The sequence below is a fragment of the Neomonachus schauinslandi genome, chromosome 11, assembly GCF_002201575.2.
Source record: "Neomonachus schauinslandi chromosome 11, ASM220157v2, whole genome shotgun sequence".
Taxonomy (NCBI): domain Eukaryota; kingdom Metazoa; phylum Chordata; class Mammalia; order Carnivora; family Phocidae; genus Neomonachus; species Neomonachus schauinslandi.
Genome location: NC_058413.1, coordinates 41946560 through 41964867, shown reverse-complemented (window position 1 = coordinate 41964867; position 18308 = coordinate 41946560). Strand labels below are relative to the sequence as shown.

At 44.1% G+C, this 18308-nt stretch overlaps 1 protein-coding gene across 1 annotated transcript in view; it reads left to right on the top strand.

The window, feature by feature from the left end:
• INSC (INSC spindle orientation adaptor protein) overlaps nucleotides 1-18308 on the top strand; it is a 122790-nt gene that overhangs the window by 62580 nt on the left and 41902 nt on the right. The window contains exons 6-7 of the mRNA XM_021685798.1: nucleotides 9402-9515; nucleotides 15763-15888. Coding sequence (XP_021541473.1) covers nucleotides 9402-9515; nucleotides 15763-15888 — 240 coding nt within the window. The remainder of the gene's footprint in view (nucleotides 1-9401; nucleotides 9516-15762; nucleotides 15889-18308) is intronic.

Below are 18308 nucleotides of genomic sequence, written 5' to 3'. Positions count from 1 at the left end.
TGTCCTAAATTGTCTTATTGGCCTTATCCATTGGGCTGTGGTGTGGCTGGAGTGTGGCTGAGCCCCTCAGGGGAGGAGGTCAGTCGCCAGTGGGGAAGATATTTCCCACCTTCGTGAAGCCATTCCTCCAAATAACAACCCCTACCTCTTTGTAGATCCTTCTGGAATCACAGTAGGAAATTTAGACTCTGCTCCCAGAAGGCTTGAAAATGACTCATGATATTACATCCATTAAGTTGGCTCTAAGGACGTTTTGTAACTAAAGCTCAAAATTTGCTTTCCGGTCCTATTTCCCACTCTCAGATTTTGCTCAGCTATGTTGTCCAATATAAGTAATCAGAGGCTGCAATGCAACTAACTTGTAACATAAAGATAATCTGTGCTTGCCAGATGAGAAATAGAAAGATGTCCAAAATTTAGAAATAGTGTGTCTCATTGTAAAGTTCTTGGAGAGAAAATAAAGTTAAAGAAAAAAAAAAAAAAGCAAAAACCCTGCATCCCTTTACCTGTAGGAATAATTCAAAGTCCCAAATACTTAACATTAATATAATTCTCTTCCATTTTCTTATTGTGCTCATCTTAGCCAGAAGGGTCTCATCCCAGTGTGTGTGTGGTCATGTTTTCTTGGGAAGCTGTAGTCGGGGCTGTCTCTCCAGCAGTGGGAGGGGTTCCTTCCAGGCTCAATTTGTACTGGTCTTTCCCAACCATGCTTGAACTAGTTAGTACCTTGGATACACAATAGTATCACAGCAGTACTCCTGCACTCACAGAGAGTTAAAACAGACCAATCCTCAGCCCCTAAGGCAGAAATTCCAGGCAACATTTCACGCTAGGACTTTATCTTAGGGTTGCCGAAGGCCTTAACACATCCTCACCTGCAGTGGAGCAACAGAGGGTTGGGAACAGGCACCACCTTGATGGCATCTGTGGTAGGAGATCAGTTTATTTCATTTGTCCATCATCCACAAGGCTTTGTGGAAATTCATTCACTGGGGAAAAGCATCTACCATAGGTTAACTGCGGCACCATGTTTACTACATATGGGAGAAAAATATCTCCTTCTTCATAGAAGGGCATTTGATATGTTTACTTCTTCCTGCAAAGTCAGGCATTTATAATCTCTTCCCAATGACTTGCTTGGTTTGCATACTTTCCCATCCAGCATTTTCAGCATTTCTTAATTTCTAGCTCCCCTCTAAACACTTTGTTTCTGCCACCGCAGGCTGCATTGATTTGGGCTTCTTGAAGTACCTTTGGCTAGAAGTCTTCAAACCACTTCAAAGGCATCGCATTCTCCAGGTTCCCAAAGATTTTCTAGAAGAAATGCAAGCATATATACTTTTAAGGAAATCTATCTCCAGATCTTCAATTTTTGTTTTTTTCCCCAAAATGATCCTCCCAATAATACGCAGTTTCTAACATCCCTTCTATTACTTTCCAAAAGAAGGACGTACTCCCACCCATCCCAAATCTTAGAGCGCATTGCCCTGCTGTGTAAAACCTTGGAGTGGCAGTAGGATTGGGGAGATCAAAGAAGAAGCCTTCATTCCTGAACCATAAACCCATAGGCCTCCATGAATTATTTCTGTGCTTTTTCTTACATATTTCTGTTGAGAAAGGCATTAGAAATTGTGTTTTGCCCAGTGTGGAGATATATGGTAGAATGGTAGTGTGTGTGTGTAAGAGGGGTGGTTTTGAAAGTTTTCAATTTATCATTTCCCTTCTATCTCTATTTACTCCCAGATTGCGCAAGGCTCTTGAGTGCCTACTTCTTGTTAGACAAAGCAAAGAGAGAACTGGTTGGACACATCAAGTACTCAAAATGGCTTTTGGGGGCACAAATTTAAATGCAAGCAATTCCTTTCAACTATATCTCATACTCAACCCTAGGATATGTCATTCATCGGAAAGGAAAACATCTTTGAAGAGCCAAAGATTCTAAAGGTTAATGATACCGATTCTTTTAAATGCTGGAATACTTTCGAGAATGACTAAGTTTTTCAAGATATATTGGATAAAATCCACAGATGCAAGTTTTACATGATTTTTTTTCAGATATGGTGCACATTACTTAAGAAAGCAGTTAAAGCTTATTTTGTCAACATTATTTTGTGAAATATTTATACTAATTTCTACTTCTTGTTAGCAAAAGATAAAATTAATTGCTAGCAGCTGGACTAATTAGATTTGAGCAGTAAATACCTTTTTCCTTCTTTAAATATGTAGGAAAGTTTGATCATTTGAGCTACTAAAATAATCAAATGATTTCTAATATTTATTTATTTATTTCAGAGAGAGAGAAAATGCACACACACAAGTGGGAAGAGGGTCAGAGGGAGAGAAAATCTTTTTTTTTTTTTAAGATTTTATTTATTTATTCATGAGAGACAGAGAGAGAGAGAGAGAGAAGAAGGCTCCCAAGGAGCAGGGAGCCCAAGGCGGGACTCGATCCCAGGACCCTGGGATCATGACCTGAGCCAAAGGCAGACGCTAACCATCTGAGCCACCCAGGCGCCCAGGAGAGAGAATCTTAAGCAGGCTCCATGTCCAGCATGGAGCCCGACATGGGGCTCGATCCCACAACCCTGAGATCATGATCTGAGCTGAAACCAAGAGTCAGATGCTTAACCTACTGAGCCACCCAGGTGCCCCAATTTCTCATATTTTTATTCTGAAATTTTAATTATTCCTAAAATGAACACCAAATTTCAATACATATACTCACCTATTTACTGAAAAAATACAATGCCTTTTTATTACATTCCTAGATTTATAAGTAATTTACAATGTTAGCTACATATTGCCTTGCATTATTAAAAGTTTAATAAATTGTTTTATCTTGGCTTTATAATATATACAAATAAACCAAATTTTATTTCAGCTCTACATTATTTTAATATTAACAGTTTTTAGCATTTTCCCTTGGAGAATGATTTCTATAATTATTTGTCAGTGTTGTTTTAGCATTTCTTGAAACATATCTAAACACTTTGTAATTAAAAATGAAGTCAGTTCTATATTGAGAAAAAGTTGTCTTGGCTGATTGGCTTGGCTGAAAGAACTGTCTGCCAATTAGGTTATAGGGTGGGCGTTTTCCATAAATTAAATAAGCAAAAGCTGTAGCTTCAAAGTTTTGATAAAACATATTTGAAACAAACACAAATATTTTATTAAAAATTGTATTGGCAATGAAAGTAATAATATTTTGATTTTCCTAATCCTTTCTGAATAATTTGGATAACCCAAGGTGCTCTAACTGAAAGAGCAATGGGTATAATTAATAATTATTTGAAAAGTCTTGGTAAAGTACTTTTGGAATTCTTCCCAGAAATTGAGATAGTGAATGAACAACTCTAATGATTAGGTAACAAATGCTTTTGCAAGTCAAGTGGTTTCCAATTCTTTGCTTTTATCAATTTAGAGGAGTTATCAACTGGCAGATCATTAAAAATGGTGTTTGATGATGGCTCACCATGTGATTGCATAACTCAGAATGTGCTCAAAGGGTTGAGCAACTTGGCTATATAAACTCTTCCCATTCCTCTCTATGGATTTATGGGAACAAGATTTTTCAGGGTTTACATCTAAAAATATAGCATTAAGTCAATATTCAATCATGTATACATTAATTAATGAGAAAGCCTAAAAAGGATACAAAGCCCCATTTATCTCATTAAGACATATATTTATAACATTTTAATTTTTATAATTTGTAATTATTAATCAAAATTTGTAATTTATGTTGTTTTGACCAATTGTACTGATAATAATTGTAACAGTAACTCAACCAAGAAGAGAGTATTTTTTAAAGATTTTATTTATTTATTTATTTATTTTGAGTGCAAACAGGGGGAGGGGCAGATGGAGAGGGAGAGAGAGAATCTCAAGCAGACTCTGCTCTGAGTGCCAAGCCTTAGGCGGGGCTCGATATGGTTCTCGATCCGATGACTCTTGAGATCATGACCTAAGCCAAAACCAAGAGTTGGATGCTCAACTGACTGAGCCACCCAGGCGCCCCAAGAAGAGAGTATTTTTAAGCACTTAGAGCCTGATAGTCACAGGAAATAAAATGAAATTTCAAATGTCAGTGATAAATATGACAAGGGTGGTCCATAAAACACTTTGAAACTTAAATGTATTACATTAAGATAAAATTCGGAGGAGGGATTGGATTGGGAACACTAAGGATGAAAAGAAAAGATGCAAAATGCTCACAATGTTAAAAAAAAAGGATTATTCATACATTTTTAAGGGGATGATGAGGGCATCAAGTTGTTTTGGTATTTAAATTCCACTGAACGCATCTAAAACAGTGATGTAATGGTCTTATTTTATGTCGATATCTACAATCTGCTGGAAATTATATCCTTTCCAACTTTGTTCTTGAAACTTATGATGAAAAATTTTACCTGTCAAATTAAAAATGTGCGGGTTGGGGGTGGTGCGTCTGGGTGGCTGGCTCAGTCGTTAAGCGTCTGCCTTTGGCTCAGGTCATGATCCCAGGGTCCTGGGATCGAACCCCACATCGGGCTCCCTACACAGCGGAAAGCCTGCTTCTCCCTCTCCCACTCCCCCTGCTTGTGTTCCCTCTCTCACTGTCTGTCTCTCTGTCAAATAAAATCTTTAAAAAAAATGTGCAAATTCCTTTAGGGCTAAATAAGAAAATAAAAAACTGCATTAGGTTACACAGACACTCTAGTTCTAAATCATGAAAGCTATTGTCCCCGCCTCTTTCTGGAGAATCGCTTAGGCCTTAAGACCTCTGTCTTCTAAGGAGGGTTTCCTGTGATGCTCCTGGAGTCTGGACCTTTTTAGGCTTGTGAGGACAAGCCCTTCTGCCATGTGCTTCTCAGAACACAGTCTGTCCATACGTTTTGAGTATGTTAACCTTGAGTAGCATTTCTTTCTGCTACATCTTTTTTATTTTGCATTAATGAACTATGCTTCCAGGATTCTCTTTCCTTCTGTTAATCCCCGCCTTCTTTCAGGGAGACTCTGCTGAATTTCTGACAGTTTACCCTGCTTCTCATGTTGGTCTCTTTCCTTATCTAACTCATAGAATGAGCACTAATTGCTGGATTTGAGCTTTACCACCTTGACTTCTCCTTCCTTTCTGACACATTCTTTTGTTTAAAAAAAACCAAAACTCTTCTAGGTGTTGGAATTTGCCTTATGAGAGACATGAAATCAATTAAGGTCTGTGTTTGCCCCAAACCTCCAATTCTAAGAGATCTTATCAACATTTGCCTCCCTAAATTGGATATTCCAATCCAGGAGATATTTTCCCATCAGAACAATAGGTAATCCAAGCCTGGATTCAGTTATGATTTTGTCTGTCTCCTCTTTAGTATGTCCAGTCTTTCTGTGCCTTTCCTCAGAGGCCTGATTCATGCATTTCTCCAATACATTCTCTGAGGACACAGGCAATATTGTATACTCATTTTCAAAACCTTTCACCTAGAAATTTATCTAGCAATCCTTTAGATATCTCATGCTGTTCTCTGTAGTCTTCTGTTTTCCAGAACTCGGTTAGTGCATAACAACCATTTTTATTCCATCTTATCTGAAGGATCAAGAATGTGGGCAGAGCCTGGCTGAGTGATTCTTCCGTTCCACGTGGCATCAACAGAGGTCCCTTGGTGTTATTCAGCCAGCAGATGGTTCTGAGAGTCTTAGAAAGCTTCATCACATGTGTAGTGCCTTGGAGGGGATGGCTGGAAAGCTGAGAGCATTGATCAGGGATCCTACACATGACAGTCTCAGAGTTCCCGAACTTCTTACATGGTAACTCAGGACTCTGAAAAGAATGTTCCAAGAAACCTGGGGGGCAGCTTGAAGGTTTCTCGTGACCTAGCCTTGGAGGTCCTGGAACATTACTTCTACCAACTGCTGGCTTTTATTGGTCAAGCAAGTCGTTGAGGCCAGTCCAGATTTAAAAGGTGGTGGTGGCAGGGGGTACCAGAGCCCACCTGCCTATGGGAGGAGTAGCGAAGAATGTGTGGCCATGTTTAATCTGCCACACCCTGTCACATCAGCCCACATTTATGTAATCCCTTTGTGTGGCCGGGCTGCCCTAACTATGCCCAGCTATGGATTCTCTATCTGAAGCTTTAGCTAGAGCCTTCACAATATTTTCCTGGCTGCCTCTGAGGAACTCATTCCAGGTTGATATGTGAAACTTTACCTCTCCTGATCAATTTCACTGGGCTACAGTCGCTCTTTCTGACTGAGGGACAATTAAAAATATTTTTTCCTTTGCGGATTCCTTATTTAGAGCAGCTAGATTGTGTGCGTCTCCCTAACTCTTCTCTATTCCTTTCTCCTGGTCTTTAAGATTCTGTTTTTTTTTGTTTGTTTGTTTCCTCTCTGCCTACTCTGTCTTTAAAACAATATTTCTGTCACTCAGCTTCATCAATCTTTGTTCCTTTATTTTGTCTCTTTTCCACCACTCTTCTTATGATACAGGGTGAAGCATATTTTTGACACTTCTTCAGTTCCTCCTTGATTGCCTGACAAATCTTGATTTTAGAGACTGTAGTAGTTTGAAGCTGACACCAAGATAGGATGGGATAAATGCCTGTCAATGATGGGGGGGGGGCGGGTAGCAGGGGCAGACATGGAAAACCATGGTGCAGGTCTGAAAACAGAAATAAAAGGGGGAAGGAGGACTTGAGTAGGAAGAGACATGGAATTTTCAGACCAAAGTCACTTGTTAGAGGAGTCTCCCCCAACAGCCATGGGCTGCAATAGTGTCCCTGCTGTGATCAGTCACAGCTGGGAGTGGCTCAGGGAGCTATGGCCTCAATAAGGACACAGGGGTAGATCCAGAGGGGCAGTAGCTGGGGGCTCTCCGTCAACGCTGCCCCTGGCAGCAGGAGCTCTGGCTACCACAGGGCAGAGGGCTGTAGATGCTAATGGGGCTGTAGATGCTAATGGGAAACTGTCATGTGTAGGATCCCTAATGAGAGCCCCTCTCCAGTTTGGTGAGAGCTGCTAATGAGGCTGGATATTCTCCATGTCTTGAGACTTCTATCTTTGCTGGTCCAGGTGAAGTTCTGCTGACTTTGAGGGAGATGGACTCACTGACTTTGGAAAACAGGAAGTCGGATTCACAGGAGTTAAGGTCCAACTAACTCCACCACATATCACGTGCGTGACCTTGGTCAGATTTCTGCGTCTCAGTTTCCTGAAGTATGAAGTGAGGGTTGGACAAGACTGTTGAGGGCCCTTCTGGTCTGACATACTGTGATGCTTAGGGCCTTGACGATTTCAGTGGAGCCTTTGATCTCATATTTTTCCAAATTTATCTTTGTGAAAAGGATGATTACTTTTCATTGTCAGAGAGCTGATTCACCGAGATGATCTGAGGTATAATTACGGTGTATGTGTGTATAAGCATTAGCAAGAAATTATTCTCAGGCATAAATGGTCTAATGTTAGCAGATGATTGCAAAAGACATTGGATTGAATTGTTTAACGTCATGCTAATTTGCTTGAAGTGCAAACACTAATCAAGAACACTGAGTAGTTATGATTTAGGTACAGGACCCCAATATATGAAATCGGCATTTTCATGCGAGCATTATTATCACTTACGTAACTGCTTACGGTATGCTAGGGGAGGATTCTAAGAAGTGCGTTCATTACAGAGATTTGCAGTGACAAATCTTGGTTATTAATTTTACCTTTTGTCGAATCTCTTACAAGAGGCATCTATCAAATCTTAGGGAATAATTTTTACATTTAACGTAGTTTTATTAAATACGTACTTAATCTTAGACTGCTTTACATAGAGGATTAGCATATTGTGTGTGTGAAGAATTCTAGGAGTTTCAATAAAGAAGAGAGAAGGAGAGTCATTTACCTGGAGCCTTAAACCCACTTAATTTTAATCATTTTACAGATGGGGAAACTGAGGCCTAGGGTGTGTATTGCCCAAGATCACAAAATAATAACTGCTAACAATTTTATTTTGTTTCCATGTACCAAGAGCCTTTAGAAGTCCTATATATATCATCCTATATAAAAAGTCCTATATATATATAAAATACATATATTTTATAATATATAAAATTAATATATATGTTATATAAAAAATCCTTCATACACACACACACACACAGGCTATATATTGGCTACCTTAAGAAATGGGTACAGCCACCATAAGAGAGAGACATTGTTATTTCCCCCTCATTTCATACATAAGGAAACTGCAGTATAGAAAGGTTAATTTACTTGCTCTGGGGCACATGGGCAGAATGGCAAAGCCAGGATTTGCACCCGGGCAGTTTGGCTCCAGAGTCCCTGCTTTCAACCTCAGACACACTTCCTCATCAACATAATGTGTTAAAAAGGCAAAATGGCACGAGGACTCAGATCTCCTCATTTCCTTTTAAGGGTTTTTTTTTTTTTTTTTTTCCATAACGCTAGGTTTAATAAAAAAAAAAAATCCATTTTGATATTTTAAAATAACATAGCAACTGAAACTGCAGCGGCTCTGGAGGTGTTACTTTCTCACATGAAGCCCCCCAAGGCAATTCTTCTGAATCACTATCTCCCCATCTCCCAGGAGAAACTCAAGCAGCTAGAATTAATTAGCAGGTAGGAATCATTTATAATCAATGAATCATATGCTTCAAAGCAAATGGCTGATTATGAAGTAGTTTCAAGATATGTGAAAAAGCTTTTTCCCAGAAATAAGCTAAACTAATCTTTATGTCTCATTTGTTGATGAATTTTCCATTTGCTTTTCTTCCTGGTTCTCCCTGGGTCCTACGTTCAGTCATTTCCAGCCTTCCGTCTCACCACGGTTCTTAGCTCCCTCAGCTTCGAGCAGTCCGACATTCCCGAGTTACCCACTCTTTGATAGGGTCCCCAGGGTTGGTATTTTGGCCTGGCTGTATACACGATACAAATGTCCTCTGAGCTGTAAGCTACTGTAGACTACTTCTCTTGACTCAACCGCTGAACCCATTACCCAGCCGGAGTTTGCCATTGGCAAATGAACCAGCTCTTCTGTCATAGCTGTAGCAACTCATTGGTTTTCAACTTGATGGCTTATTTAACTGATGGTTTCTGTTCTCATTTGAAGCCAGTAGAACAACAAAGGTTGCTCAGACCATCAGTATTGAGAGCTGATTTTCTATCAATTGGAACAGGGCACATTGGTTGTCCATGTCCCAGCGGTTTGAAATTATCCCATATTCCTGAAATGTAGTTCGGACCCCATGCAGACTCATGTCTTTTCCAAAGCTAGAATACCTCATCGCCCCCTATAGTGGGACTGTGATTGGGACAGGGCTATAGATTCCGGGGGGGCTTCGAAGCATGGACCCACTGGTGGTCCATTAAGGAAGATTAGATGGAGGGAATAACCCTCAGACTTTGCTCTCTTTTCTTAGGCGCTGGTGAGAAAAATCAATGCTTCCGACAATATCTACATCACGGAATCCACCACAGGGAACCTGTTCAGCCTGACCCAGGAGGGGGCTCCCTTGTGCCGCATCATAGCCAAGGTGAGCTTCATGGTCAGCAGCCAAAGTGACAGGCCTGGGGAGAGTGGGAGGAAGCTAGTTTGGTGGGAAAAACTGGCTCAGGACATTTGTCCTGGCTCTAGCATTTGTTTGCTGTGTGATCTTGGAAGAGTCACCGCCCCTCTTTGGGCCTGGATGTCTCCATTTTTAATAGTGGCTAGGCCCTCTGATCTCAGTTCCCACTTGAGAGAAAAGCTGGTGCCCCCAGAGTCTCTATAATTCTCCTCATGTGGTATGTGTTAGAAGTATCAACCCTCCTTCCTCATCTCTACATATCCCACCAAACCCAAACAACACACATGCCCTAACTCAGGTTCTTGATGGAACCCCCAAATACTTGAAGCCACTACAATACTATATGAGGAGAAGACAAAATTGAGGAGGACAGTGGTTTTCATCCATTACAATGGAAGCTTTTCTTTAAAGATTTATTTATTTATTTGAGAGAGAGAGAGAGAGAGCACGGTGGGGAGGGCAGAGGGAAAGAGAGTCCTGAGCAGACTCCCCACTGAATGGGGAGCCCAATGTGGGGCTCGCCCCATGACCCTAAGACCATGACCAGAGCCCAGATCAATAGTCTGACGCTTAACCATCTGAGCCACCCAGGCACCCCATGGTGGAAATTTTATTTTGCTAGCTTCATGGTTAATTTGCCCCTACACTTGGGGTCCAAACACTTAGGGCAAATACAGGCAATTGATAACCCTAGGATCTCACTAGGATCTTGTTTTATTTTTACTATTTTTTTTTTAACTTGAGAAATGACATTGCCATGGAGATAGAAGCAGTGATCTAATTGGAAGTAAAGTTGTGTCTTTCAGTAGAATTAAGATGGCAGTCACAGGAAGATGTTCCAGCTCAGTGGTTCCCTGTCCTGACTGTCACAATCCCTCAGGGAGTTTTGGAAAACACAGATACTTTTTGCCCCACCTAAATTTACTGAGGTCCTGGGGTAAGACCTGAGACTCTACATTTTTACAATCCCTACAGGTAATTCTGAGTCCTGGCCACTCTCAGAATCATTCATCTAAGCCTTTAAAGAAATCTGGAAGAGGAGGCTAAATGCTTGTCAACTTTGCTTAGGGGAGAAGTAAATTGTATGTAACAGCAATAGCTAACATTTGAGTGTTGCTGTCCAGCGTGCTTAATGCCTTACAGACATTATTTCCCTTAAATTATAAAACCATCCTAGGAAGTAGGTATCATGTTATTCTTTCCTATAATTGAGGAAATAGTTTAAGGGTCTTACTCAAGGTCACACAACTGATAAAGAGTGGAGTCAGAATTAGAACCCAACTCTCTTTAAATCAGAGCTCCTGATCCTAAAGCCTACAGTGGTGACTTCTGGTTCCATCCTGGCCCTTTAGATTCTTGGGCCAAAAGAGTGACTCAGAAGTTCTCAACCTTGATATGTATTAGAATCACTAGGGAGCTTTAAATGTCACACAGCTAGTAAGTGGGTGAGCTGGACTTTGAAACTGCCTGCTTGGCAGCAAAGGCTATGCTCTTGCTTACTAATTCTGAGCTGCCTCTTAGCAGCCCTTTCTCTTCTTGCTCCTTCTTCTCCTCCTCTTCCTCCTTTTGCCCTTCTCCCCCCTTCTACAACCTTCATTATTTGCTGCATGCTTTCTTTTCACCAAGCACTGTGCTAAGCTTTTCATTTATTATCTTATCCGATCCTCCCAATGATCTTCTGATGTGTTATAATTTCCATTTTTAAGATGAGGGAACAGAGGCTCAGAGAGAAGGTAAATAACTTGTCTGAGCTCATGTGCATTAAGTGCAAAGCTGGTATTTTAACCAGATCTACTGACTCCAGAATCTTAATCTCAACTTCTTATCTCTCCAACCCTTGGGAGAGAGTAGACAGAAGGCTGAAGGGAAGAGAAGATTCAGCGATGACTCCCATCTTCCCAGCCTGGAAGATGGTGAGACTGGTTCCTCCAGTGGATTCGCTGTGTCTGGGTTTTCAGTCCTGACAGTGACGCAGGAGCTGGGAGTCCCTGGTATACTCTATACAGCATCCTCACTGTTGATGTTCATTAAGTGTGCCCAACATTGTGACAAATCTGGGACAGCTATTCACAGTGGCCTTCCTCACCCACCTCCTTGGGGCCCAGTGTAGTCTGTCTTTGGACACTTCATCCATCTGAGCTGCCTCCAGAAGATTATTTGGGCAGCCTGTCTGAGGTCTGTCCTCTCAGCCCCTTGAGTTCCTTTGAAGGCCAAGAACAAACCCAGTCCTCCCTGTGATGGTAGTGGTAAGCCCCATCCCTTCCTGAGTGCGGAGCAGAGCAAACTCCCCTGTGCTTTGTCAAAATTATCCCCTATCCTGCTCCTCTGTTACTCCCCCACCCCTAGCCTACACCCCACAAGTGGCCTCCTTAGCTTTATGACAGTTTATCCCAAGTCTGTCTGAATAATACATACCATGATATACTTTGGCTTTGAGCCCATAGCTTTCTATAAAATTAAACAAACTCTAGCCAACAGTGCAATTCTGCTAGCTCAGGCGATTCCCGGCTCTACTCTAAGATGAGTGCTGCTCTTGGGTCCTTGAGGGGGCTGCAGGGGAGTCCACACAACTAATCCATCTCACTTTCTCTGCGGCCTCCTTCCTCTTCTCCCTTCCACATATCCCAACTCTTGGGATACCTTTTCTGAGGGTTTGAGACACTCTTCTAACCAGGAAGCTTTCCACAGACTGACCCTCACCTGGTTGTCCAGAACTGGGTGGTGGGCCCTTTCACATACATTAACTCAGCTAGTTTGGTGGTGTAGCTAAAAATGGGTGACCCCATTTTTAGTCAAAGTTAACCAGCGGCAGAACCAGGGTTTGAACCAGAATCCCTTCAGTCTGGGTTTAGGATTTCCTCCCTTTAGCTTTTGTAGTAGCTAAAAGTTCAAAGAAAGCTATTTTTCACGGACTTGGGAAACAATGTAAGGAGAATCCAATGCAAATAGGAACAGAGGCTTAAATATAGTTATGCTGGGTTCAGTGCCTCCTGAGCCCAAGGAAGCCTGCCATATTGATCCTGGCTCTCAGTCCGGTGTTCTTTGGTACTATTTCTTTGTTGTCTGCTCCAGATGTAAATACCTATCTACTTGTCGATCTGCCTATCATATCTATCTATGTATTTATGTATCTATTTATCTATCATCTCTATCATCGTACATATAAATAATATTTACACTACACATGATTAAATATAAACATACACATATAAAAATATATATACATACACATATAAACACACATATAAATATACCTACACATAGAAGCACCTACATGTATATAAATATTTATATGTGGAGGGAGGTCATTAATAACCAGTGGGGCTGGCTGGGGAGACCTTAGGACTCCTGTTTCTTTTCTTCTCACTTTAAGAAGCAATTTGATTTTACTTCAGTGACTCTCTGGGTGAGGTCTTTGTGTGGAACCCTCATCAGATATCTCAGAGACCACGAGAAAGTAGGAAGACAGGGATAAAGGATTACGGAGCAAGGAGTCAGAGAGGAGGGGCCTTGTTACGCACTGGTCTATCTTTATCAGAGTCGTGCCGTGCATTTACAATCAGAGTGTTTCTCTTTGACCCTTCCACAGTCCCCTCTCAGATTATGTTAGGAGTTCCTGCTCTGTATTCCTATAACCCTGCACCCCCTCATTTCATTGCACTCCTACCCGGATTTTTTCCTGCTTTAAAAATAATCTGCCATCCCAAGACTCACGGGTTGTCGGATCATGAGTTCACTATGGACCGGGACTGAGGCAGTCTTGTTCAGTGCTTAGCACAGTGTCTGGCTTATAATACACCATTAATAGTTTATGGCTGCATGAATGCATTGGCCAGCTGTATACAATATGCCCTTTCCCCACCAAATGAACTACCCCAAAAGGAAGTAGGAAGACGAAAGTTAAGGATTGCTCTCAGCTGATTGTAAAATGTCAGAAATGACGAACTCATCTTGCTTCCTGCCGTGATAAGCGGCAGAACTCTCAGAATGAAAAGGGCCGCTGGGCTGAGTTTTGTGGGGTGCCGGGTAGGGAAGATTCGGGAAGACTTGTTTCATCGAGTCTGTGCCGGGCTGTCGTGGTCACACAACTACTGCTCCTTCCAGTTACTCGCTCATTATCTGCACCGTCAGTCACAGCTGTGTCCCCAGAACGTGAAACGGTGCCTGGTGCGAGGTATGTTGTTTGTTGAAAGAGTTTGCAAACAACTGACAGGGGATGGTATTTTTGCTGGACTCACCTTCTTCTTCCTGCAGCATTTTTGTTTTTTTCAGTTTGGGGAGCAGAGTGCAACAGGTTTAGTTAGAGCCAGGAGGGGTGAGGTTAAAGGCGGGTGCCCTGCAGGACCAAGCTCCTGTCAGTCTTCACGCATTCTTTACTGCTGCCATCCCCACGCACCCTTGCGGGCAGCAGGGAAGGGCAGAGGGAGGAAAGAGGGCCAAGCCAGATGTCTCCTGCTCTGGACGTCCATGGTGGCGTTACCGCCGGCTTGCTGGGCATCCTGGTGGGTCTGCTTTGGAATCTGTTGGCTCCCTCACTTTGTTCCAGTGATTTTCATAGAATAAATATGACCACTCAGGATGAGGGCCTTGCCCAAGGCTTCTTCCCAGAAGGTCCTCCCAGACTGCTGTGAAGTCTCCACAAGGAAAAGCTGTTTCCATGACCAGCTGTTAGAAAAGAAGTACACGTCCACACTCAGCTAGGGCGATCATTCCTGAAGGTTTTGGGGTTTTTTTTTTCTTTTTTCTTTTACAAACTAGAGTAAAGAAGGGAAAACAAAGATGTGTAGATTTGGGTGAATTATTTCACCCATCTGGACTTGGCATTTTTTTCCCTCACAGAATGAGAATGAATTCTAGTACTGATATATAAGTAAGACTCGTTTTTGTATGCCTGCCATGGTGATTTGGGAGCATCTGAAGGATCTGAGGAGTAATGGTGGTTGCTGGCGGAGGGGAACCAGCACTGGGCACCTAGCCTTCAGGTCCCTCCACCTTCCTCAGACTTGCTTCTAGAATCTAGTTCTGAGGACTCCAGGCTTGTTCTGAGGCAGGCTGCTGAGAGGGAACTGCCAGGTGTGGAGGAGCAGTGTTGAATGGTGTTGAGCCTGGTCCTCTCAAACACGTCTACCCTCACCCCTGGTGCCCCAGCCCCAGAAGCATTTGGGGAGTCCCACCTCCAGTTTGGACTATTAAGAGTGATATTACTTGTGGAGGGAGCATTTCATTGCAGCATGCATTTGAGCATGGAAGCGTGTGTGTGTGTGTGTGTGTGTGTGTGTGTGTGTGTGTGTAGGAACTGTAGGGGAGGAAACACTCTTTTCTTTCCACCATCTTCTTAGGTTCTCTGGCTGGTACCCTATAAAATGGGCTGACAAAAGACAGATTAACAAGAGAATAACAAATAGAAGTTTCTTAGCATGTGCATCACGATTACACAGGGAGCTCTCTCAGAGATGAGTGAGTCACAGGGTTGGTTAGAACTTGCACTTATATAGCATCTTAGCAAAAGAACAACTTTAGAGAAGTAACAAAACAAAGAACAGGAAACCTGAAAAGAACTTTGAGTCTCTAGGGATGGCAGATCGTGAGAAGGCAAATCTATGGAAAACTAATAGTGGATGAGGCATGGTAGGTCGGGTTTGTTGTGAGGATTCCCCTGGGGCCATCTCCCTGCTGTATGGGTCTGAAGTTGTCTCTGGTGATTAGCTTTTCTCCTACCTAATAGCGAGGGGAAGGGGATATCTCTGTCAACGTATGTCCTCCTTTTAGGCAAACAGGGGGAGGGCAGAGATCTCTGGTACCTGCTTTTTCCTGACTACCTTCAGCTCAAAATAATCTTTTTTTAAAAATTTTTTTTAAAGATTTTATTTATTTATTTGAGACAGAGAGAATGAGAGACAGAGAGCATGAGAGGGAGGAGGGTCAGAGGGAGAAGCAGACTCCCTGCCGAGCAGGGAGCCCGATGCGGGAATCGATCCCGGGACTCCAGGATCATGACCTGAGCCGAAGGCAGTCGCTCAACCAACTGAGCCACCCAGGCGCCCCTGGCTCAAAATAATCTTTACGCCCCAGTGACATATTTTGGGGTGGCATATTCAGCCACCCTCCAGACCCGAAATCATTGCAGCTGAGTGAGGGATGCCAATCACTCTCCCATCGGCCCCAGGAAAGATGACCCAGGGAGGTCATGTGACATTTTCTTTTTTCCCTGCAGGAGGGTGGGGTCGTAGCTCTCTTCAAGGTCTGCCGCCAGGACAGCTTCCGATGCTTGTACCCCCAGGCGCTGCGCACGCTGGCCTCCATCTGCTGCGTGGAAGAGGGTGTCCACCAGCTGGAGAAGGTGAGAGAGCAGCCGGCTGGCTGGGGCGGGGTGTGAGGCCCCTGAGTCAGGGGGGCAATGTGTGGGGCCCGATTGACCTGGTGGCCCCCTGGGCCTCTTCCCCGAGAACCTCATTTTCCCAGGCATCCCTCTGATGGGCTGCTGGGATCTTGACTGTGGGAGTTAATGAAGAGGACAGGGATTGAGGAGTCTGGCCAGGTAGGGCAGGCTCAAAGGGGGCACTCAGCACTTCCTGGGTGGAGTGGCTGACATTCCAGTGGGCAGAACACAGCAGGAGGTAGGCGAGGAGGGCGCGGAGTGGTGTCAAAGGTCAGGGCTTTTGGTCCTTCACACATGGCAGGACCCCAGTGGAAGGAGGAGGATGCCGCTCCCTGGGGGACTGAGTGGGCAAGAGTAGGATGTGCCTTGGCCTGGGCAAAGCAGGTGGGGCTCCAGCAAGACAGAGGGATTGGGTAAGGGTAACGGAAGCCTAAGTCCAAGCGTATGTTGGGTCCACATGGCACAGGGTGGGCAGGGCCGGAGGGAAGGGAGTGATCTGGCAGACCCAGGTGCCTCAGCCCTAGACCCACCCGGGGCAATGTGACTAATTCCAGGTACCGCCCCCCACCCCCACCCAGGTTGTAAGGCTGAGGTTGCTCTTCTGCCACCCAGACCTGCGTGACTTTGAGGCCTGCAGATAGGCCCTCAGGGACTTTAGCCAGGAGGACTGGGGAGGTGCTGGGGCTGACATTTGGAGATGTCTCAACCAAGTTTCAAGGAAAGATGTTGAACAATTTTAGGGCAGAGAGGTACAAAGGCCAGGAATAGCCTGGTGATAGTTGCGGTACTCTCAGGATTGGGGGGTAGGTGCCCTGAGTCTGGTCTCTATGGGGATGGAGCAAACAAAATGTTCCCCTCCCTCTGTACCCTCGTCCCCCAGTCTGGCCCCAGCTCCCAGAAAACCCATGCCCTGCCAGCTTCTTCACTTTGGTCTGGACTCCTAGTCAGATGGCTATCTCACGTTCCACCTGCCTCTTAACAAATCTGCTCAGGTTACGGGACAGGGATCATGGGCTCAGAGATGTTTTTAGCCGAGGATGGGGGATGGATGGGGATTCTGCTCATGTTACAGAAGAGAAGGCTGTGGGTCAAAATGGGGAAGTGATTTGTCTGAGGTCACAAAGCAAGATGGCAGAAGAGCTAGTGCCAGACCTCTGGGCGGAGTGGAGGCTTTGTATGCGTGTGCTTACACAGAGAGCAGAATGGAGGAGGAGGAGGTGACAGAATAGAGACCCCCTGAGGTCAATGCAATGGACGTCTCCAGCTCTATGTGCCGAATAGTCTTCTCCCTTCTCTCATAAAATCCTCTTCCTGGGACAGTGCAAACACGGCCAAACTGGTTTTGTTTTTCATCTTCTTTCATGCTGGTTAGTGGGAAGAACAGGGAAAAATAGAAGGGACTGAAATCACCAGTCCTCCAAAAGCAGTGGATTTCTTGGCTTCAGAGAGTTTGCAGAGCAGCAGGAAATTTTTAATCCGGGGAGGAAAAACAGCAGAGCTTTTTTGTTTAGAGCTGAAAACCTGTGTAGCTGGGGAGTCTGGAGGCGATTTTTCCTGCCACCTTCTACTGCTCCAAAGCTGGAAGGCACGAGTGCACCTTTCCTAGGCCAGATGGGCCACCTGGGGGCCTGTGCTGACCTAGCCCCCAGCACACATCCCTTTTTAGCTCCCTAGAACCCTGTGAGGTGAGCACTCTTTACAGTCTGTCTTTTTTTTTTTTTTTAAGATTTTATTTATTTATTTGAGACAGAGAGAATGAGAGAGAGAGAGCACATGAGAGAGGTGAGGGTCAGAGGGAGAAGCAGATTCCCTGCTGAGCAGGGAGCCCGATGCCGGACTCGATCCCGGGACTCCAGGATCATGACCTGAGCCGAAGGCAGTCGCTTAACCAACTGAGCCACCCAGGCGCCCCAGTCTCCGTCTTAAACACAGGAAACTGAGTCTCAGGCAGTCTCAGTGACTTGCCTAAAATCACAAAGTACATTCTAGAGCCAGAATTTGGACCCTGCCTGCCTGCCCAGGCTCCCTCACCGCCTCACTGGTTTTATAGATTCTCTCAGAGTGCCAAAAAAGTCCCTGCAGCTGAACCCAGGGTCGCCTTGCTGCTCCTGGCCAATGTGCTAACCTCCCCCGCCCCCCAGTGGCACAGAAGAAGGTATTCCTAACAGGGCATTCCCGGCGCCCAGGGCAGGTTACTTTCCATAGACAGTCCTGAAACACCTCTGTGCCGGTCCCGAGTGGGAGGGAGAGCAGCCTGAGAAGAGCCCCCTGGTGGTCAGAACAGCAACTACATGCTACAGCCGTGGTGCTTGCCTAGGGCTCCCAGGGATTTCTTTTCTTTCTTTCTTTCTTTCTTTCTTTCTTTCTTTCTTTCTTTCTTT